Source organism: Cylas formicarius, unplaced genomic scaffold (genome assembly GCF_029955315.1).
Source record: "Cylas formicarius isolate icCylForm1 unplaced genomic scaffold, icCylForm1.1 PGA_scaffold_5__7_contigs__length_24384050, whole genome shotgun sequence".
Taxonomy (NCBI): Eukaryota; Metazoa; Arthropoda; class Insecta; order Coleoptera; family Brentidae; genus Cylas; species Cylas formicarius.
Window position 1 is genome coordinate 17364172 of NW_026844341.1, and position 25120 is coordinate 17389291.

Here is a 25120-nt window from a genome sequence, read left to right on the forward strand (position 1 = left end):
GTATTAGCACAATTTTTGCCCTTTTTTCGTGAAGCTACTGGTTAAATATAGTTTTCTAATACTGGCCCAGTGAGTCTAACATTGCGCTTAAATCGTCCCAAGTACACGAGAAAAACTTTTAAAGCGATATTTTAGATTTCGACTTTTCTCAAGGTGATTCGAAATGCTTTCCCCGTACATTTCATCCTTGCGTCCATAAGTAATAAAAAGCGGTATAATTCATGGTGATCATTAAAAATATAGGGTGTCCCAAAATTAGACGTCAATATTTTAATCAAAATAAGGATGAAAGTTAATTAAAACTAGGGTCCAAAACGTCCTAGGTTTTAACATACAGAGCGTTAAATTTGAAGAGGCGATGGCGACTTTCTGTAAATATTTTCGAAACACGAAAATATTTTTAAATAAAATTTGGTACAGTTATGAAACTTTTCATGCTCTATTTAACGATTGTTCTCAGGGGTGGGTAATACAGGGGAGGCGCAGGAAAAATTTGCACTAAATTAAAAAAAAAATAATAAAAAATATTTTTTTATTTTAATGTTTACAATCGAGGTCCAGATAATTTTTATAATAAATATTATAATAAAAATTATAAACTTCACATTTTAAAGATGAAAATAAGCTATTTGAATATAATAAATAGAGAATTAGCAGATATTCATACATATAGGCATTTAGTTGAACGTAATCGCGGATAGAGGAGGCCGCAGGGAAACTGTAATTTGGAATACGCACTGAATTTCATTTAAGATGGCCCGACAAGGAGTATTCGAACTGTTTCCAGACTTTCTGCTATTGTTACATTAATTCAGGGGTAGATCCAGGATTTCGTTTGGGGATAGGGGGGCATTTCGTTCACGGGGAGATATTTTTGTATGATTAGTAAAAATAACCTAACCTATCTTTTCAAAAATCACTGACTTAATGCGTACCTTATATACGTAGAAAACTTCCGATTTTAAAATTCTACAATTCAAATTACGAAAATTCGACAAAGAAAAAATTTGGGGCACGCCTCCCCTGTGTTGCTCACCCCACACCCGCGTTAAATAGAGCCCAAACTAACTGTACCAAATTTTATTTAAAAAATATTTACGTGTTTCGAAAATATTTACAAAAAATCGCCATCATCTCTTCTGTATGTTAGAAACTTAGACCTTTTGGAACTTTTTTCCATATTTTCCTTAGATGCTGAGCACGTCATAATAATAAGTTATTAAACCCGAAGGTGCAGCGAAGATGTTGGATTTTTATTATTACGGGAATAGAAAAAAGATTTATTTTTATATGAAAAATACTGGACAAATATCCTTGTACGGCATTTAGAATCACCCGGCATACTTGGGGCGCAAAGGGATTGTCCATTAAATAGTTGCGGTCTACAAAATCAGTCTAAATGCCTAACTACGTCGCGTACAGTGGATACAAACATGACAAAATCAATTAATTTATCAAAATACATGTTCTTTCACTTACGATAATTGGAAGCGGCCACCCTATACTGAAGCGTCTAAATATGGAATACTTGAGATATGAGATCGATGAGGTACACGAAGTATATGATATAAATGTGACGCGAGTTTCAAATTGACTTAGCATTATTGTTACATGTTTCGTTCAAGCGCTACGTGACGTCGCTTAGGTTTTCACGTGAATTTCGTAGAAATTCTTCATCAGCCCGATCATACTTACCTTCTCCTTGTCGACGGGTGCCGACTCCGTCGTCACTTTCACCTGGCTATTTTTCTCCTCCGCTTTTTTCTCCTTCAACGTTTTCAGCAGTTTCCACTTGCTGCCCTGACCGGGACTCTCCTTGGGTGCTTCCTCTTTGTTCGGCGTAGCGGAATCGACCTCTATTTTCGGCACCGAAGCGTGTACGAATTCGTCTTCCTCCTTGGACTTGTCCTCTTGCTCCGTGCCGCCTCTCGTTTCCGATTCCTCGTACTCATCGGTGCTATGGTGGGGACTATCCGGACCCGACGTCTCGCCCGAGGAATGCTCCTCCTCCCGGTCGACGTCTTTCCCCTGCATCGATTCCTGCACGTCCAACTTATCCTGCGAGTCGTGGTGATAGACCTTGATCTTTTCGAAGAGCGACGCCGCTTGGTCCAAATGAAACGAGCCACGTTGCTCGCGACGCTTCGCCGAGTTTATCACGTGTAGATTGTTGTCCTTTTCGTCCAGCACCCCCTCGACGACCTTCGCTTTCATGCGTAACTCGCGTAGCACGAACGACATCTTCTCCTTGACTTCCTCTTCCGGTTCGTAGTTGTCGTCTTCCGGTTCCGGTTCCTCGTGCAGCGTCGAACCCATCTCCGCTTCCAATTGGGTCTGCCTTTCCATCTCCTCCAACTTTCTCAGCTCGTAACAGTACCACTCGTCCTCGCTATCGATACTGTCCTCCGTGCTCTGTCTCCTGGACGACACTCTTGACGTGCTGCGCCACGAATGCGTGCTCCTGCTGTCCTCGTCATCGCCCCTATGGCCGGGGATTTCCAAGCTCTGCTGGTGTTTCGGAAAAAACCGATTCGCGTGGGACCGAAGTACCGGACTGTCTTCGGCGGTCGTTTCCACGCTGCTCTGTCTCTCGTCCTTTTTCTCAACCTCCTCGATTTTTACGCCATCGTCTTCGCTCTCGTTGGGCATCTGATCGTCGGAGAACGAATTGGACTGTCTCTGCCGGTACTTCCCGAGGGCACGCGAAACCGCAAACTCCATCGAAGAACCGGCTACGACGACGACCATTTTACCGTCGGTGATGACGGTCTCGTCGCTCTTCTCCGACGAACTGCTCCTCTTCGCCTCCCCCACCGTCGTGAAAATGTTGCTGGAACCGCTGCCGGTACTCTTGGCGGAGTACACTTCCTCCGCGCTACTTTCCGGATTCTCCCTGGGCGACCTGACCGGTTCGAACACGGTCTGCAGTTGGCTATCTTCTTCGTCGTGTCTCGAGATTTTCGAAAACAGCTCCCTTTCCGATACGCTGCAGCTGTCCTCGCTACGATCGTCTTCCGAGGCAACCGAGCACGCGCGTCTGATCACCCATTCGCTCTCCGACTGCTCCGGATCGGATAACGACTGATGCGAGGTGCTTTTCCTGCGAGCCTTCTGCAGGATGCCAGACACCGTCGACACTATCGGGTTCTTTTTCTTTTTCCGCGTGCCACTTTTGGGCACGTCCTCCTTCTTGATCCCCCCGGGCAAAGAGTACGACCTGTGACGTTTGGTCAAGTGGAGGTCGGGTAGCCAATTGCTCACCGAGTGCATCGCCGACTTGAGAGTGTTGCCCCGTTTCAGTTTCTTCGATTTTTCCTCCTTGGACGGTCGTTCCGTGTTGGAAATGGTGATGTAGCCCGACTGAGTCATGATGACGCCGCTAGATTCGTAGTACGACGCTCCTTGCTGCTGCTCGACCACGTATTCCGGCACGTTCCTGTTCCTCAAGTCCAGGTCCAAGTCTTGACGTTGCGTCCAGTTGTGTTGGTCGATCTCCTGTTGGTTTTCGTAAATTGGCTGTTGCTGGTAACGCCTTTCCGGGTACGGGCTGTGCGTTTCCGAGGACTTGATCGAGCTCGAGGTGCTCGCATTGTCTTGCGCCTCCTGCGGAAAAGCGTACCGCGACGACGTCGGATAGTACGATAAGGCGTCGGTGATGTTGCCCGTGGGAAACATGGTGCGGTACATCGCCGTCTTGTAACCCTCGTGGTTCGCTACGCCGTCGGGCGGTTTGCTGGTGGAAAACGAACGCGACAATGATCGTCTGCGCTGCTGCTCGCTAGGAACCGAAGGCTGCGCCTTGAAAAATTCGTTGCTCTCGTACGGCTCTATCAGGTCGGGATAGTGTACCGTTTGGTTGATGTAGTCGGCGCTGTTGCTCGTGTAGACGGACGTATAGGAGTCCTTTTTGTTGCTGCCGGCTACCGAATAGATGGCCGGCTGTTGTTCGTTGGCGTAAAAAAAATCCTGAACGGGTTCTTCCCCACTCTTGCTCTTGTTAGGACTGACGTTGATGTCGGAGGCGGGGGCAGGCGCGGGCACGAACGTGCCGTATCCTTCGAGCTGGACGTTGCTAGGGGACTTGACGTTGGTGAACGCGGACAGATGGTGACCGCCGGGCAGTATCTTGGAGTCGACGCAGGACTCCGCGTAGCACCTGCTTCTTCCGTTCGGAGACGACGGACGGTTGGTGTAGTTGAAATAGTTGTAACACGCCCTCGTCGGTCCGTTTTTCGGCGACCCCGGGGACTTCTCTAGACTCGACCAGCCGCTCATCGACGATAGTCCCGAGTCGGACTTCTGCGAGAGCGATTTGCTACGTTTGGGCGAGGTTTTGGGCGACCTCGGCGAGTGAGGCTTCGGACTGAGCCGCGACGGCTCTATAATTGACGCGTCCGCCGCGTCCAGGAAGACGTTCTTCGGAGGGTCGGGCGTGAAATCGCACGGAGCGGGCGGCGGCGGACTGGGAGATTTGCGTTTTTCCTCCGGCTCCAAGTAACCGTCTTTCCTGGTGCGGACGCTGCAGATGGATAACGTGGGCGAGGGCGTTTTGTCCATTTGAAACGCGCTGTAGACGACGGGCGTCGTCGTCAGAGACTCCATACAGTAAAACGGGTTTTTGGAGTTCCTCGCTGCCGCTTCTACGTGCTGCACCGCCGCGCTGTAAGCCAATCGGCCGTCGACCGTTGAAAAGGGAGCGCTCGAGTGTTCGATCTGCCTCCTCCTAGGCGATGTCGGCGTACGAAGACCTCCCGCCAAAGTGTCCGCTACCTCTTTGTCCGTATCGGTGACGGATAGTCTCGAGTTGGGTCGCGTCGAGAGAAACACGTTGGACAGGGAGTTGGAGAGGTCGCTCTTGGCCAACATCATCAGATCCTCGTGGTCGCGGACGTTGCTCGTAAAAGACCAGTTTTCGTTCTCAGTAGACGGTTTTATTTCGCCGGCGATTGGCGACTCGAGCAGTTTCCTCTGCAGGTGTTTTATATTGACGCTGTCCTGCTGCAGCTTGCTGCTCAACCGGTCCAGCTCGTTCAGTTTCTCTATCGCCATGTGGTCTATGGAATCTATGCGGGACAATTCGGCGATATCCTGATCGCTGACGCACGACGAATTCCCGCGGTAATCCTTGTAGTCCAAAGCGCTGTAGATTTCCTCGCGTTCCTCCGTTTGCGCTTTGTTCTTGTCGGCGGGATCTTCCGGTTCCTCCCAGATCATATCGAGCTGGCTCTGTTGGCACGTCGCCGCGTCGCAGTTTACCAACTCGTCTTGGTACGCCTGGTTCAGGCTCCGGTAGAAAGCCTCGTCCACCTCTTGGATATCCGGCTGGGACCTCGACACGTCCAGACCTTCTTCGAGGCCGTCCTCGACGGTACCGTTGCCTAGGATCTCCCTGATCACTTCGAGCTCGCTCAGTCTGCCTTCGAGCACAGACGCGGTGGGTCCCCGAGTGCTGCCCGACGTGTAAAAGTCCAGCAGTTGGGAGATGACGCTCTGCTGCTCGTAGAGGAGACCCTCGAGTTTCTCGAGCCGTTCCCACATCTTGATGTACTCCTGTGAGAGGAGGTCCAGAGCGCGCCACGCGTATTTCAGCTCGGTTTCGAGGATGTTGAGCCTCGTCCCGAGCCGGTCCATGTACTCGTTGATGACGTAGTCGACGTTGGAGTCTTGGTACGCGTGGTGGGAGACCGCGGGCGCCATATTGTCAGTGTCACTCGCGACGCGTCTCTCACTCATCGTTAACAAATAACAAACAACAAGAACAACAGAACTAATCGCTACATTTCGTTTTAACAGGCGATAGAATCTCTCATGATATGTGGTTTCTCTAAGGTGGTGGTGTTCAAACCCGCGACGATATGTACGTGGGGGCGGCGGTGGAGGGTAATTCGTTGCTCGGCGACATGGGGGGGGCGAAGGGGGTACGATTACGTGTAGAGAAAGAGGCGTCTTTCCCTGCCGTCGCCTGAGATTATCAATTTTGCGCGCATATTCTTTACACTTCACCGCATATTGTCACGAGTTTGTAGTCGCCACGCGCACGCCACTGGTTTATCAAGACGTATCGCCTCGTCGTCGTTTCTCTCATCGTTCGTCGCAGTTTTCGATCTGCAAAAATCCAGTGAGTATTTGTGCGGCTAAGTTTGGGAAGGCTCGCTAAAGAACGCTTCAAACAGGAAACTGCGTTAAAATAATTACTTCGGGCTACTCTGCCTTGCGTATAGAAGTACAGGGCTTTAAGGTTTAAGTAAGTCGTTATTTCTCAGCAAGAATACTGGCAAATGTGATGGAGATAAAGCGGATGATGAATCCGGCTCGAATGACCAAATTATGTGTGTACCCCTACTGTCCTCGATGGTATGCACTAAACTCTCGGCGAAGAAAGAAAAATAGAGGGGGGGGGGAAACCAAGGGAATGAAAACCGAAACGCTTAAATATCTCCAAAACTGCCAAAGCTGGAACCATAAAATTCAATGCCTGGTTTTTGAACATGCCGAATTCAATAATGCTAACAGCAATGTTGCCTTCTAAAATTTCCCATGTTCAGAAACCTCCAAAAGTCGTAGATGTTAATTGGTAAATCTGACAACATTGCCGTTAGCATTTTTGAATTCTGATATTGAATTTTATCTCTCGCTTTGGCAGTTTTGGAAATATTTAAGCGTTCCGTTACTAATCGAATAAGGTTATGTGGTAAGAAGACCACAGATTAGCACTTTTTGAGAAACCAGGTGGCAAAACATCAATAGACCGACCAGAAAAAGATGGCTGCCGCACAGGCTTAGTATAATATCAGAGACATAGACTAAAAAATTTTCTTTATATTTTGTAAAATTAAATTCACACAATTAATTTAAACTTAATTATTATTTTATTGTAACTTTGGGTGATGCGTTATGCGTTAAATTTTGACTACAAATTTTACTAGTATTTAAATGAAATGCCAATGAAAAGCAAACATAAAAAAAATGTAGTATATTGACTTTAGTAAACATTTTTGTTATATGATTGCCTAATACTGACTAAGTAAGTCGAATTTTTATCAGAAATATAATCATAAAATGAACAAATTAGGTAAAACTACATCAACATCTTGGTTTTTGTATTTACAAAATTGATATTAGACAGGATTCAGAATATAATTGCTGGAGCATTACGATCACGAAATTATAACATTTATTTATCCGCTACGATCTACCAAGATAAGGGCAATTTTTATTTAGAAAACTGGGGACTTACTTCTGATATTAAAGGACACCAATATAGAATTCCAAAATGGCATAAGAGCCATTAAAAAAAGTAAAAGAGCTTGCTAATATTGAACATCTACATTTGGAGATTGAAAATAATGAAGCTTTTCTATTGAAATGCTTTTTAATAATTTGCATTAGTGTGGTTAGGTTTCATTCGGTTTCCTGTGCAACTGAAACGATTTTGAAATAAAAAATCGTTTTTATGTTAGAGAAGGTAATTGGTTTCAGCTAAAAAAAAATTCACTGCAATTTTAAATAAAAGATGCTCAGTTTGTTTGTCGTAGACTTTTTAGGAAAACATCCAGAACATGCCAAAAGTATAAAAGGATTTTGTGAAAGCTTAGAGAAGCCCAAACAACAGTATATTAGTAAGGAAGAAGCGTTAAACATTCTAGTCACCGCAAGATTAACAAAATACCAAATAAATAAAAATATTTTATTTAGTTTTATAATAAAATATATCCAGAAGATTCTGTGATCGTGTGGATCGAGGGACGCACGTACAGATTTAATATTAGTTATCTCGAAGATATTCTCCAGAATGCTCTTGTTCTCTACCGGAGACCGCTCTAGTATTATTTACAAATCTTCTCGATTCCTTGCTGACGTCAGCGAGTTCGATTCATCAACAATCGAAGCAGGAGGAATCCGGAAGATTTGTAAATTTAATTACAGAAGCGGTGTTGAACTAATGGTTTGACCATCTTGCAGTCCTGATTTTAATCGAATTGTTTGGAAAGATTAGGTCACACTAGCTATGGGCGTAAAATATTCTTATTTGTAAAATCTTCAATTTCCTTTTTAGTTTTCTAATTAAACTTCGAAAAATAATAATTTCTAGGGCTACACACCACCAGTATCTGCGAAAATTTCAGTTTCACTTTACCACCCTGTGTATCATTAATGACCGACGTTTTGAAAAGCGATCTTTGAGCCCATTTAATTATTTTGACTAGTTTAAGATCATTTTATGGCGCGTTCATTAGCGATCCAAATAATACGCACGCTATTCAAGCTGTAAGAGTTAACCGCAATTATCAGCAACTTTTATTGGAAGATTTTTATAAAAAATTATATGGTGAAAACCACTTGCACATATTTGAAGAAAAAATGCACATTTTTTTCAAACTTTTGTGCTATGGAATATTTTGCATTTTTAGAAAAACATTTCAATATAATTTTTTAAGCGAAATTTATTAGTTTAAATGTAATTTCCTTTAAAGCGATAGTTTAAAAAAGTATAAACAGAACAATCGTTGTTTATATGGGACGCCCTGTAATTTTTAAGTCATTGAAAAGAATTTTAAAATTACGTTTGTACTTGATACTTGCTACTTGATAGTTTTCCGCCGAACTCTTCGATACAGGCCTTCCAAAAGACTAGGTACTTTGATGGCGCTTTTATAATATAGGAAACAAACGCATACTGGATACACGTCATATTGTGATACATGGGATCTGATGGTTTGGTTTATGGGTGATTCTGTTTTAACTGTGATTTTTTATTGTTTGTTCTCAATAGTAATAAATTAACAATTCAACAAATGAAATTTTTGTCATATGTTTTTCATTTGTATATGTCATCATATTTTTTATATAATATAATTACATTTTTTTTGTCGCTATAAATGATTTAAACTAATTACCCCATAAATTCTTATTTCTTTGATCAAACTAAAAAGAAATACACTTTTTAAGTTAACAATGCATTCTGGTTCAATAACATTAGTCTTTAAAATTTAACGATTTTTTGATTTTAAATTTATACAACACAATGTCAGTACCGTGGATAAATGTGTTAGTACCGTGGAATGGTAAATATACAAAAATTGTTTCGTTCTTGACACTTTGAAGTTGGGTTGAGGGGGCGAGGGGGGGGGGGGGAGAATGCAGTGACAGCAAACGATGTTGAACCTTATTGACATTGTACTATGTAGTATGTACTATAAAAAGAAAGAAGTTTGTAAAGAAAAGAAAATATTGGGGTTTTGTGACTTAAATGTGAAAACATAATTATAATGGCACTCGCATCTCAACGATTTTATGACGAAAAATAGAACGCGGGAACGAACACTAACTTGCACTTTAGGTCATTTTTTTTATTCTAAACAGCGATTTCCACACAATTAAATGCTTTTTCAGAAAATTTAATGATAGAATGTTGAATGCCAAAGTCGTATGTTCATGTCGAATGACATTTTGAACTTTTCCTGTAGCAAAATCTCTGGTCCTGGTGTATTATTTCTAATTGTTATTATTTCATTTTATGTTAGTTAATCTTTCCCTAACAGATAGTTTAAATTGTTATAAAATTCGATATATTTCATTGTAAATATTAGTTTTATTTTAAGTAATGCTTTTTGCTTCCAGTAAACACGTTGGTTTTCTGTATTATGAGCCAAAGCTTAGATAAAGTAGACAAACTTTTAGAAACGCTGCAAACCGAAGCGGTCGCCAGCAAAATAACAATGTTGCTATATTTTTGGAAATGTAATTTTGAAGTTGTTTTCAATGATCCGAAAATATGCAGGGTGTCCCATACAAAAAAAATCACTTTTCCTGTTACAAAGCTATTGGTTTTCCAAAAATTATACTTAAACCGTTAAATTATACTCAAAAAATTATTTCGGAAATGTTTTTTCTTGAAACACAAAATATGCAATAGCGATTTTTAAAAAATGTACATTTTCAAAAAACACTCTCACTCTCTGAACGGGTAACAGATATCCAGCAGCGGTTTTTTCTACTATATTTTCACACGCTGACCTCAGTGTTCCTCCTCGTTTAGAAAGGGAACATTTCCTTTAAAGGTCAAAAACGAGGGCAAGCCCAAAAAAAGGAATTTCTTATCAGTCTATTTTAATCAAACGCAGGGTTATTTTAATCGCGAATATCGTGCCGCAGGAATCGGCATTGGGACAATAGCAGTAGTTTGCATTCAGTTCGGCCCGTCGTTGAAAAAAGACGCGTCTTGCAGAGAGTCGCGGGTTGGGGGCGGACAATAAGGCGGCGCCGACCTCTTTCCTGCTGCGGAAATATTTGCGGACAATAAGCATTCTTTAACGTTTCCTGCCGTTGCTGCGAATTTAATTAAGTGCCCCGGCGTATTTCGTTTACTTTGGCGCGAGATTATTTTTCGGTTTATTCTTTTTTTGCAGTGCCGCATCCTTTTTAAGCGACCGTTTTCGGTACTAATGAGCTCGGGATCGTGCAACAATGGCGAACTTTGGGGAGGGTTATTAAAAACTGCCGTGACCCTCGAGGATTACGTCGGTATTTTCGTGAAAGCTTCTTTCTCCGAGTCTGATTTATGGAGTTTTTCGAAAAGGGGCGGGGAATCGAGCGCAATGAAAAGTGAAAATGGTTCAAACGGTCTCGACGAATAGGGTTTACAAACCGCCGAACAACAAAAGCAACAAAAGTTGCTGTCGAAACCTTAGGCAAGCCGCAATACACACGAGCGTAGATGTTCACGCACATTGATATTTCTTGTGTGATATAATTCGCAATGTATTAATGATAAGAAATCAAAATAGGGTGAAACGCAAACAGGTTTATAAAATATAATAGCATAAATTTGCAGATTTTCATTTTCCGGTACACAGGTTTGTCTAAACTAGCCAAAAAAAGCGGTAGCGATTGCGACGGGAACATGTCAAGTCATTCTCAATTTGTTTTATATTCACGGTGACAATTATGAAGTGCCGGAGAGCACCTGCCGTGTTTTTAACGTACGATATCCCCATTTGCCGCTAACGAATAAGACAAAATTCAAGAGGATTGGAACAAACTCCTTGCGTATCGGAAACATTAAAGTTACAGAAGATGTTCCAAAACCAATAACTAGTGGAGAAGGAGATATGGACATTTGTGCTTCACCTGTAGGTAGAAATAATTCTGAATCAACGTTTCATGCCCCTGTACCCAGATCACCATGAACGGCTATTAGAAGAAAGAAGACCCTCAATTTGGCCCCATGAATCGAACCTTTCAAGAAAGGGAATATTAAATAGAAAGAAAAAACAAATATTTTTGGCAAAAGAGAATAAACATTTAAAAATTCAAAGATGAACCGTTACTTAAACATTCTGGTATCAATTAGATATGGCACCAGCACATAGTGCTCATGTGGCTTATCTCGAATGTTCGAATATCGCTGGATTGGTCCTTGGAAGTGGCCTCCACGGTCACCTAATTTGACACCACTTAATTTTTATTTCTGGGGATATATTAAAAGTAAAGTGTTTTCTTCTCCACTGATTACGAGTGAATAATTATTTGATAGGGTACCTACAGCTTTTATATAAACGATTCCGAATTATATTATTATACGCTGCAAAAAAAAGCATATCTGCGTCATACATCTCAAAGTCAAATTCGAAGGACACGTGGGCAGAGTTAAAAAGACTTAATATAACCAAGTCTAAAGAAAATATTTTACCAAATCATTTGCGAAATTTCAATGATCTGAATCGACTTTTTATAAACTCTGTCGGAAATAATAAAATACCAGATCAGGAATTAATCAATTCCTATGAGAACAATCAATTAAAAAATGTCGATCAAGAGCTACATTTTACATTGGCTACAGAGGATGAAATATTTTACATAATAAAAAATCTTAAACCGAAGGTGATGATAAAAAACCCCACAGAATTTAAACAAACACTCTTTCTAAAGTTTTAGAAAAAAATAATTGATAGACAAATAAGAAAATTCTTAGCTCTTTTTGATATGTTACCGACAAAAACAATCTGGGCTTAGAAAAGATTTTAGTTGTGAAAGTGCTTTGATCGATATTACTGATGATTTACTGAAGGATCAATCATAAATTGCTCATTTCAATTTTACACTACATTGGGTTCGAGGTGCACGCGTGTTTTTAAATTCGTTTTCGTCGGATAGAGTTCAACAGGTGCTCTGCGACAATGTGTATTCCGAATCACTCTCCGTTGAGTTAGGTGTACCGCAAGGTAGCATACTGGGTCCCTTGTTGTATACAATCTATACGTTTAACTTTGTAAAGGCTTTAAAATATTGTAGTTATCACCTATATGCCGACAACACTCAAATTTACTTTTCTTTTGGAGATTATGAAAAGACGCAGTCTGAGACTAAAATTAATACTGACTTAAAGAACTTTTATACAATTGTCCGATCATCTACTGCAGTGAAATTCAACTAAATCGTCGATATCGGTTTTTAGAAATGACTCCCAGGTACATAATGTCAAAAACAAAATTATCATAAAAACTAATGACACTTCTATGCCATACTCGGATACATCGAAAAGTTGTGGATTGATCTTGGACATTACAGACAAATTGAGAATAGCATATGGGAATTTAACTTTAATATACAGTCATAGATATTTTCTTCCAATTGTTACAAACAAATTGCTTTGTTAATCCATCGTTTTGTGACAATTCAATCATTGCTATGGTGTGCATGCAACCTCTCTGGACCCTGCTGACCAATATCGTATCCAGAAAATACACATTTCATGTTTCCGGCTTGTTTATGGAGTTCGCCGACAGGATCATATTTCTCCATACTTGGCTGTTTCGGGTTAGCTTAACATGTGCGATAGGTTTAGGTTGCACCGTGCCGCATTCTATTATAAATTAATTAATAATTAATGAAAATCCATTTCACACAAATTAAATTAGAACAAAAAATGTTCAGATTTTCACAGTTTTTAATGCTTTATGACGGCTGTTTCGGCACCACCGTGCCTCAAATACAAACTATGACTATATTCCGACACTTATATATAAAACCAGGTAGCAATAGATTTTTAATTATTGGTATAGGGTTATAAATTTAAATTTAACAACGGAGACGCATTTAAATCCCATTGGTCATTAAGTGATAAATTCGAATATCCCATTTTGTTAATCACAGTAGCTTCCAACAATTTCAGTTTTTTGCTTTTTGAAGGATTATGTAAAATATCAAAATTATTGTCAAAGTAAATGGAAAAATCTAACTTGTTATGTAGTTTAGTTATAGTTAAGTCCAGAGAGTTATCTTATTCGATCTCTATGGTAAATTTTATGCGGTTATGTATCGAGTAATATGATTCCAAAAGGACTGCAGTTGTCTTTCGGTTCCAGTGAAACAAGCAAAAACATCATCCACGTATCTTTACCAATAGAGAAATCCTTTACTCTGAGGATGTTTATGTATAACATTTTCTAAATTGTAAATGAACATTTCTGCAAGTAGTGGACTAAGTGAGTTTCCCATAATTAATACTTCTTTAGCAATATAAAATTGACAATTAAATCCAAAATAATTTTGGTCTAAACAAACGATTAAGCTATGTAGCATGTCTTGTTTTATGATAGGGTTAACTTGTCTCTGCGTGAGAATATTGTTTATTATCTTGATAACGTCAATTCGTGGAATGCTAGGAAATAAGTTTTGAACATCAAATGAAACTAGAATTGCTTTAGGAGGAATGTCTGTAACCTTGTTAATTAGTTCGAATTACTGTTTGGTGTCCTATTGTATACTTTGGATTAAGAAACTGTTTGGTTAGTTAGAATAAGAGTCTTTCTCAGAAAGAGTCCGGACAAGGATAAATACCAAAGTTATATTCTTTAATTAAATTGCCTACGAAAAGCAAATGCCAATAAGGCCTGTAGTTTCTTTTGCAACAGCACCATCAGTTAAATTTTCTACAAGATTAATTAAAATTTTAGAATATAATACTGCCTTAAACCTAGGTATGCTATCAAGAATTCATTCGAACTAATTCACAAGGATAAAGACATAAAAATTCCTCCTAAGGGAATTCTAGCCTCATTTGATGTTCAAAACGTACTTTCTAGCATTCCACCAATTGACGTGATAAACATAATAGACAATATTCTCACGCAGAGACAAGTTAACCCTATCATTAAACAAGACATGCTACATAGCTTAATCGTTTCTTTAGACCAAAATTATTTTGAATTTTATATTGCTAATGAAGGATTAAGGATTTCTGTGGTGGTATAGATACGTAGATGATCGTTTTTGCTTGTTTCACGGGAACCGAAAGACAACTGCAGTCCTGTTTGAATCATATTAACTCGATACATAACATTGTTATAAAATTTACCATAGAGACGGAACAATAATAATAATAATAATAATAATAATAATAATAATAATAATAATAATAATAACTTAACTACAGAACAAGTTAGATTTTTCCATTTACCATAAACCCTCACACACGGACACAATAACACATAATAACTCAAATCACCCTTACACACGCAAAATGTCTGCATTTTATTATGTATGTATTAATGTACCACTTTCTATAGAAAATGGTTACGGCCCCTCTCTGATAGATGAGATCATAACTAAAAAACAGTTTCAAATAAATCCAACTCTGTCTATCAAATATTAAACACAGAAAACGAAATTTATAAAACAATAAAATACATAGGGGAACCTAGCAAGAAAATTTCTAAACTTCGATCTAAATTTGGTATTAATATTGCTTTTAAAGCTGAAAACACCATAGGACATTTTCTAAAAAACAATAAAACAAAATTACGAAAAACTCAAAAATTCGGAGTCAACAATGAACATAAAAGGGTGTATAAAAATAAAAGTTGACGATAATTTTGATATTTTACATAATCATTCAAAAAGCAAAAAATTAAAGTTGTTGGAAGCTATGGAGTTTAACAAAATGAGATATTCGAATTTATTACTTTGGATTATTAATTGGATTTAAATCCGTCTCCGTTGTTAAATTTAAATTTATTACCCTATACCAATAATTAAAAATTTATTACTACCTGTTTTTATATATAAGTCTCGGAATATAGTCCTATTTTGTATTTGCCGAAACAGCTAACAGCGAAGCATTAAAAATTGTGAAAATCTGAACATTTTTTGATCTAATTTAGTTTGTCGTTTGTGCTGTGTGATTTTTAACAAAATCACTTTTCTTACAGATGTTCATGACTTGAATCTAAAAAAAAAATTTATATTGACAATACCACAACATCGAAAAGAGATGTTTAAAAGATTTAATAATATCAACCAAAACTTTTAAAAACCGGTGTGTTACAATATGTATATTTGGCAAAGCAATAAATGTGTTTTTTATTATTATTATTACTTGGCAATTATCTAAACTCTATAAATTTTTATATAAACGGGTATTTCAATCACAACAACAATTTTGTGAAGTTGTGGGTTGGTCAGTTTTTAATTGACAGTTCTCCAATCGAACAAATCGAAATAATAATTCCTATCCTTTAGCAATTTCAGTTCGTAATAGATTTGAACGATGGATTATACGACGTACCTAATCGTATGCAACACGAAAAACCCGGACGATTGATCGGTTGCGATAAAACGGAACGTGGTAGTACATCGGTGATCGATCAATTGACGCGTCAAAGAATGGTTGCTTCAAAAATGCGGTAACGTTGTTAAAGAAATGCCGCCCGCGCCCCGATGCCGAGGAACGTTATCGTTTATTTATTCGGGCGTTCGATAAAAATATGGGTTAAAATGCTAAACCGCGGGAAATACGGAATACGCGGCGGTGAGCTTTTGTTTGCTACGAAAGAATCGTCATCGACGCCCGGTAACACCGATAGAAGCCAGTCAAGTTATTACGATTCGCTGCTGGGGGTGGCAGGGGGCGGTTTCTATTATGGGGATTACGTATAGCGGGGGAATTAAGCGCTTCGCACAGACACATTTACGTGCCCACGTTCGAAACAAATCAGTCATTAGGCAACCAAATATATTCGGTAGAGCAAAAAGGGACAGAACAAAATGAGTAGCTTATAAAGTCAGTTTATTTTAGTGGGAATACATTTTGAAAGTAGGTTTTTCTTAATCTACCACTATAATAAAAAAATTGTATTGTTTTATTAGTCGTAATATAACCTATATCTATTATTTTCCCATTCCAAGGAAATTAAGGTCAATTTGTTCACCTAACATTTATTAAACTAACCAAAACTAACAAATAATTAAACGATAATAATTAGTAATAAGAAAAATTAAGTAGCATTAAAATTTGCCTTTTATGGAATTATTACTTAGTAAGTTCACGTACAGCCATGTTTTTTGTTTTTGGATATTGGCAATGGTTCTGAGTAGCACTTTTTTAAGTCTAATTCTTACTACCGGGTCTACGCTTTACTTTTCCTCTTGCATTTATAACTTTATATTCTTCATCGTAATTGTACCTCAACAATATTAAATTTTTTGTTCCATTTACGCTTTGACCACTTTCGTCTCGAATCGTATTTTTTTAATGTTGATTTGCTGAGTTCTTTGAAGTTCTTGAAGTTTTATTTTCTCCTCTCTTGGATCTTGCTACTATCGTAATTGTTTTCCAGTCATTTAAGCAAAAGACAGGAATATACCTTTTGGCTCGTTCTATTGCACTATTGCACTAAAAATATGTGTTATAATTCCTATAGGTAAAACTTGAACGATAAATCAAAAGATTGAACAATGGCAATATATCAATTTATGGAATTGATTTAAAAAAAAATTGGGTCTAATACTAAGCACAAAAAAAGAGATAACAAGATTGCTTTCGAAAAATCGTCGCTGGGCGGGCATGTTCGTCGCAAATAGCACCAATCAGCTTTTTAATTTAAAAATAAGGCGGATTCTTGTACTAGAGGGACGCATTGTTTTTCTATCATGCTCCTGCGGACCACTATGGAACTTTCGCAAAATCGATGTATTGTGACTACACCCTGTATAAAGTGTCCTTCACATCTTGTCGATCTTCAAAGTTAAGCCAAACTTCGGTAAATATTAAAATTTGTACTGGTAAATATTAAAGTTTGTACTGGTAATTGTAATTTAAAATTATATTGATTTTTCAAAGAAACTTCCACAGGCTACTGTAATGCTTTTTACAAAACTTCTGGATTCCTCCTGCGTCGATCAGTTTCCGTCAAGCAAAAAGCCAACAGGATGATTGGCGAAACGTCAGCAATTTCGACGCGGGAGGAATCCAGAAATATCTCGTGTCCTCTATATTGTGGACGAAACCTTAAACTATCTCTCCACACAGTTTACGATTCTGTTCATATCAATTTATCACATCTTTAAAAGTTTTTCATTTATCCAATTTATCCAATAACCCAATAATCTAATAATTCACTCACATATATATATATATATATATATATATATATATATATATATATATATATATATATATATATATATATATATATATATATATATATATATATATATATATATATATATATATATATATATATATATATATATATATATATATACATTAAAAAATTAATTAGTACGAAGTCATAAAAAGAAAAATATATTACTTTTTAGACAAAATGAAAAGACCCTCGACACTTGGGCCGCGTCAAGGGTCGGGGGTCGTTCAGCTTTGCGGTTCGCCGCCTCCCAAAGGCGGCGATCTCACGTGGAAATCCAACAAGATGGCCCCAGAGGTGAGAGGATCGCGTGATCCACCGGTACGCTGAACCGTTCTGATAAATTTCCCGCATGCAATTGACTTAATTAACATAAAAAAAAATCGGTGTCGCTCAAATCTAATGGATTTTCTCGCTAAACTTTAACCCTCCCCCGCCCAACTGGAGTTAAACGAGCCTTTTTCTGGCTACGCCCCGCCTACGTCCGAACGACCGTCGCCTCTGAACTTTTCCATAATTAATCTCAATCAAAATTTAACGAACCATTTGAACTCAACCGGGTCGATCACTGAATCTGCACACTTGCGAGTGCGAGTAGAAAATTCATAATCGGTGGAAGCTGAGAGAGGAAGAGATTTCAAGAAATGAGATACACAAAAACTAGTATTTTTCATCATCACGTTCCTGCGTATGATGATAAGAATTAAGCATCGTACGTCAAAACTCGTAAGTTACTTCTTGAATAAGGTTCATTGCGGCACTTGTCCAAGAAAGAAAAAAGGAAACTAAACTGCATTCTTTCCATATTTTTCAAAATTATTTGTCCTATAATATTTAAAAATGTATTTGGTTATATATATATACATATACCTTATGATACGACTATGTTACGCAAGAGGTTTGATGAACGCCACCTTAATTGTGAGTTTGATATGGCATTAATAAAAAGTGACTGAAGAAGACCCAGAACATCATACTACCTAATCACAGGCGTTCGATAACTGCGAAAGAATCTTAATATAAGTGCATTATGATTTGCAGCCATGCACAAAATTCAGTGACATTCGAACCATATCCACTTCAAGAATACTTTGGTTAATTCGTAATTGTCCACGTAATTTCATTTGTACTTTTATTTTTGTAAAAGCGAATTGAAATACAGTTTTATTATTATTAGCATAAACATTTTCTATGACATCTTAACATGACACTTTGTAAGTACACATCATCTTTCTGGAAGACAGACAGAAACCAGTGTCGCGATTTATATTATCAGAGTGTTTATTTTTTGAATAGAGTCACGATTTTTTCTTCTAATATTGCAAAGTCTAAAACCATTTCCCTGAAATCTCTAAAATCTAATACCGACATCCATATCGATATCACATTCCGTGAAGAAATCTGTCATCTCTCATGACTCTGAAATTCCTCGTCTCGAGGGACTCCCAAATATTCACAAACCAGGATCACCCATTCGACCTATTGTCAGCACCATTGTTTCTCACACATATTCTCTAGCAAAATATCTAGCTTCCTTATTAAAACCTCTTACAGAGAAAACTGATAGTTTCGTACTTAATTCCTTTCACTTCATTGAACAATTAAAATTACATTAGATATACACGATATTCTGTTTAGTTTCGACGTAGAATCCCTGTTTAGTAAAATTCCTATTCCTGAAACTCTTACCATCATTTCAGATATATAAATATCCGAGAATCTGGAACCAAACCAAAAAAGCTCGTCTGCGAGACATTTTTGGACAAACGTCGGGAACAGGTATACGACACCATTACGAGTCATAGCGAATATATTTATGGAAGCCTTTTAGAAGAAAGCTCTCGACACATTTAATCTAAAATTAAAATTGTGGAAACACTACGTCGATGATACTTTTGTTATTTCGCCTCATGGTCAAGAATCCCTAGTTGATTTTCTTAGACACTTAAACTCTATACACCCTAACACACCCTTCATTCTTAGATATACTTGTCCGTAGAAAATCAGACCTAACATTGAGCCAGTTTCAGTCAAGCTCCGAAGAAACCAACAGGATGATTGGCAAAACGTTAGCAAGTTCGACTAAACAAAAAGTAAAAATTATTACAGTAGCCTGTGGAAGTTTGTTTGAAAAATTTTTCATAACTATACGGTACGCTATATCAGCGATTGCTGATGCCTATCATCAAATCAGTTTCAGACTGCGCTTTGAAATGAACCTACAAGCTGGCAGAAGTTTCTTTGAAGAAGGAAAACAAAAACATTTTGTGCACTTATTTTAGATTCAAAAGTAAACTTATTTTGTCACTGTACTACGAATGTTGGTATAGGTTCAAATAGAAAAACAATAAATTCCCTTTAGCGTTAGGGGACAAAAAAAAATCTCAAGTTCCTGTTGTATTTTGCCACATCCCCGTATGCGTTTCGGTATTTTTACGGCGACGGCGGCGTCGCGACGTCGGACGCTGCCTTCGACGCTTCAAAATAATAATTAATGGTCGACACGTTAATTGCCCCCCACGCGTCCCTGGAAAGTCGCGCCGATAGTCTATAATTTGTCGGGGTTAATTGGATCGAAAGAAAATTATATTCGGCGCCTGGAAGACGTTCGGATCTGGAGTAGGGGCCAGTTTTCTTCGTCTGCTATTTATTATTATTACACGAGGGGCGTTTTAAAAAATGGAAGGGATTGCAACAAAAACAAAGTCTATAGCAAAGACTTTGACTACAATAAAAAGAAAACGGGCTATGTTCAATGACAAGAAGCGAATTTGAAAATCTACGTTTTCTTCTGGTGCACTTTTCATGGACAGAATGAAACTTTCAATCATATGTAGGCTTTCTGGGGAGCACTGAGGAGGATTTTTCTAACTAAGACGTTAAGTCAAAAAACTTACAGGTACTTTGCTGGGTTTGGGGCTTATCGATTAGCAAGCTAACTTCTTCTCAAATTCCAGTCCCCTGCTTTTCAGCATATTCATCAACGACATCAATTCTTGCCCCATACATCCCTCATTTGGTCTATTTGTTGACTATTTAAAGTTATTAGTGAAAATTGTCATGATTGTACTGCACTGCAGGAGAATCTCGACCCCGTAGTGTCTTGCCATTAACTGTATTTTCATATTAATAGTGTCGATACGTGGCTTGCTGAGTTCCAATTTGGATTTTTCGTCCCATATTGCGAGCCTAAACTTAAACAAAACTTTTCATTTTTCATGTTCCCACACAGCTTGAGTGTGCAGCCACCACCATGGATAATAATAATAAAGGCGGCGGTCCCTTAAAGTTGTCATAACTCCATCCAGCCATGTGGTAGCTGGTCTCCCACGTTTTCTTTTATTTGGTGGACCATATTCAAAAGTTTATCTTGGCGATTTATTTTCTTCCATTCGTCTACCATGCCCATGTCTAATATATATCTCTACGTCTTCACAGTTGCTTCACATATGCTTTCTATATATATATATATATATATATATATATATATATATATATATATATATATATATATATATATATATATATATATATATATATATATATATATATCACATATATCTACCCACGATAGCGTGGTTCTCTTTCTTTCCAACTATGGCGTTGAAGTCCCCTAACATACAAATTTTCTTGGTACGATGCCCTTTCTTTGTTCAATAGTCAACTGTCAGGTCTGAGATGGGATGTTGCCAAAATAACTAAGGGAGTCACAACCAGTCCAGCAAGTACTCCATACAATAAAGTAGTTAAAAATAATACATTTCCGGCAGTTATCATATAACCCAAAAATGCAGAACAAGATTTAAAACAAACTAAGTCTGAACTAATGCAGAATATCAGTCTAACAGAGAACAATATTCAGTTGGCAAAGGTGAAACATGTCAGGGATGGCGGTATATTGGTTGGCTGCAAGTCCAAGGAAGATAATGAGAAGGTTATAAGGCTGGTTGAGGAGAAGATGTCTGCATCATAGGCTGTCAAAGAAGTTGCTGGGGTTTGCCCCCGGCTACGTGTAGTTTCAATGTCCGAAAAATACTCAGAAGTTGTCGTGCAGGATTTAATTATTAACTGCAATTCTAGTGCATTTTCTGATTGTAACGAGCGTAGAATTGTGAAAGTATTTCCAAGTAAGAAAAATGCCAAAGTTTTTCAATCAATTATTCAAATAGACAGGAATTGTTACGATAGAGCCTTAAAAGTTATAACTGCAATGAATTTAGTCATTCCTCCAACACATGTAAAAAACCATTATATTAAATCTTGCATATTTTAAATCAAGAAATGCTCTAATTGTTTAAAACTTCCTGGTGGTCAAACTATGATATATCGTTAGATCATGTTGTATGGGAAAAAGAAAAATGTTCCGCATATAAGGCTGCTGCATGAAAATATAAAACATGATTTGCCTGGAAACTTATAGCAACCATCTGCTTCATCTCGGTCTTCCCTTGGTATGAGCACTAAAGTTCATGAAAATAATAAAAGTACTGACAAAAGTATATCCATTTATTATCAGAATATTAGAGGTTTGCGGTTTAAAACTGTCGAATTTTTTAATGACATTACCTTATGACGAATATAATTTCCGGAAGGCTAATTTCCATCGAATGTATCATCGTATTGCTAGGATAGATTGAACTTTAGTCGAATCTTTTGAAAAAGCCAATGACGCCTGCACTTACTTTTACGGTAAAACTTACAACATCTTAGATGAATATGTTCCTAAGCTTAAAACGCCCGGCAAGCGAAAGTAAATATTTAAAATTGTTCAAGATTAAGAACCATCTTGGTGCTCTCAATGAATTTAAGCTATTAAGTTCCAAAATTAAATCAGATCTTAATAACTCTTATAAGTTGTATGCATTGTCTGCTGAGTGGTTTTGTTTGAGTTTGAGTTTTATTAATAATAAAAAGGGCTCAACTAACATTTCAGACAGGACGTTCTATAATGGTAAATTATTAGATAGTCCTACTGACATTTTAAATGCTTTTGCTTCTTCAAATTTTCCATTTAGTAATAGCGATAATATGCAAGTTCTTCATTTTAGATCTTTTCAAGAATGTGAAGTGCTAGCGGCTCTTAAGCAGACAAAAAATAAGATGACGTCGGGACCTGATTGCATTCCGGCATTTGTTTTAAGGGACTGTGCGAGTGTTCTTGCTCCACCACTTGCAATTCTACTGAATACGTGCCTTAAATCTTGCACTGTGCCTGATATCTGGAAGTGATGCAGAGGTGATCATGGGATACTTATTTCTAAGTTAAATGGTTACTAATCAATTTGTTTTCATCTTATCTAAAAGATCGGAGCCAGTTTGTTACATTTGGTGGACTAAAGTTTGTAGAATATGTCGCTACATCCGGTGTTCCTTAAGGCAGCAATTTAGGCCCAGTTCTATTTAATGCTTTTATTAATGACATTGTCGAATGTGTTGATGTTAAGTACTCGTTATACGCTGACCATCTAAAGTTGTTCTGCAAATTTGATAGTATTCAGGATTGATTGAAAACTGGTGTGCCCATAATAACTTGTCGTTACATCCCATCAAATGTAATGTCATGTTACTTAAAGGTAATATAATCAGATATGATTACCAACCAGCTACTTTTGTTGATCTAGGCGTCACTTTTCTAATTTTCTAAACTTTCTTGTAAAAATAAAGATATCATCCTCCTCGAGTTTGCTAATATTTGGGGACCATTTGCATGGGACCACGCGGCACCATTAACTAACCGAAACGCGGTGCGCATCTAGAGGTTTCGGAGGGGCGGGGAGGAGGCTGCGGTGCGCCGCATCAATTATTTAGCGCAGACAAGGGTTGCATAAGCAAACTGTTCGGATTAGCGAATTTATTTCCGACGTCCGTGTGTACCCCGGAAGCAGCCGGTTAATCAGAGATGGACCCTGTGTCGATTACTTCTTCGAAATCGTAGCTCTTCATTAGGGCAGCGTACTCAATTAACGTTGGATCGGCAAATTTATGGAGGTCCTAATGATGAGATACCGTGCCGTATAGTGCGGACATAATTTTGTCACTACGTCGTTAGGCCACTTGAAAACTAAAAACGAAATTTTCGAGACTTGGCTGCTACGCGACGTGGTGGCAAATGTTAAATTTGATAATGAAGGATTGAAAATGTGTTGTTGAATACATCTTACAGGTGTTCCGGTGCTAGAAAATACGGATATACGGATTTTTCTTCAACAAAAATTCTTGCTGGTTTATGTTTTCGATATAATAGTAATAATAATATTATGCTTTATTTGATGCGTTTAAGTACAGTTACGAAATCAACAAGAAAATACAAGAAAGAAACAACAGGGGGAAAACCAAACCCAATAATTATTAAACAAAGGGTTGAATGTTTTCAATTCGTATACGAATTTCTTCCATCCTTTCTTATCTAGTACCATTTTAGCTGCTTCCATTATCCCCAGTCCTCTTTCTCTTAGTATATTCGCCATGTTCTGATCCCATGTTAATTGCAGACTTCCTCTATTTCTTAGGCTGAATCTTCTAGCTCCATCCATTCGTTTTAGGGGTCTGTACCATCGTAGTTGGCATTTCTCAATATGTTTGAGAACTGGTTGTACTTTCTCTTTGAATCCTATTTTGTGCCTTTTGGGTCAGTACCCAGCTTTCACATCCAAATGTTAAAATTGCGATTAATATTGTTTTGTATATTGTTATATTGCTTTTAAATGATACTTTCCTTTTGTCTATGAAGCTTGATTTTAAATTGTGAGATAGTCTTGAGGCACTCTCGATTCTCGCATTTAGTTCTGTTTGGTGACACCCGTTGCTACATAATTGTGCCCCCAGGTATTTAAAAACGTCAACTTGGTGTATTCGTTTCTTATTTAATTCGATGTTCAGAATTCCATTTGTTTTAGACATAACCAAAACTAGAAAAAAATAACGTGCTGCCGGTCTGCCGGGAGTACACGCGTATAATATCGCTCTGTATTAAAAAAAAATTAACCGTTCCTAAAACAATCTATCACCACAAATTCAATTAACAATGTTCATTGCTTGAGAGAGTGGACTTGTAACCAAAAGGTGCGTGGAGGCAGTTTCTAGGGAAAATACCAGAAATGTTCTGACTACCCGCGAAGGAGCATGAAAGATATCTACATAATTTAAATAAAAATTAGCTTGATGCAAAAATTCTTAACACTTCAGAAAGTCGGTATTTCGATTGATTGCAAGGGAGCATTACATGCTTCGATACCATCAAACTTAAAAGCTAGAAATTAACTTTTTCTAACTGAATAATACATATTTATTGAAAATAGCTTCGATAGTTCAGCATAGATCTAACGTAACTTAAGTAGAGATTATGCAGTTCGCTTCTAAAATAAAGTTTAGCATCAAATAAACGCCCAAACCTTTGGAGCTATCACTTTATGTTAGTTTTGTATTGTCTAGATAATAATCAAAAGCAATACGAAAAACCTCGTTAGTTTACGCGAAGAGCCAACAATTTGAAGAAGAAGAAGAAAATAGAGTCGTTTAAAACCATCCCGGATTATTTGTAAACCACTTGATCGATTTTAAAATTAAATATGTTTTTTTTTTAAACTGATGTGCCACTGGTGAAATTGGGTTTCGCTAGTCGTTCCTGTTATTTTTATATATTTCTCGTTAAAATTGTTTTATATTGGACTTTATGAGAGTAATTTGGATATAAA

At 38.0% G+C, this 25120-nt stretch overlaps 1 protein-coding gene across 8 annotated transcripts in view; it reads right to left on the minus strand.

The window, feature by feature from the left end:
* The window catches only part of LOC132701789 (protein unc-13 homolog B), a 196632-nt gene that overhangs the window by 29544 nt on the left and 141968 nt on the right, over positions 1-25120 (minus strand). For 2 of the 8 annotated variants that reach the window (XM_060669975.1, XM_060669974.1), the window contains exon 1: positions 1696-13583. The exons of 5 other annotated variants lie outside the window; for them this stretch is intronic. In XM_060669975.1, the coding sequence (XP_060525958.1) occupies positions 1696-5733 (4038 nt within the window). In that variant the 5' untranslated portion in view covers positions 5734-13583. Of the gene's footprint in view, positions 1-1695; positions 13584-25120 lie in introns of those variants that run through there. One more of the 8 variants, XM_060669976.1, reaches the window with a different exon arrangement.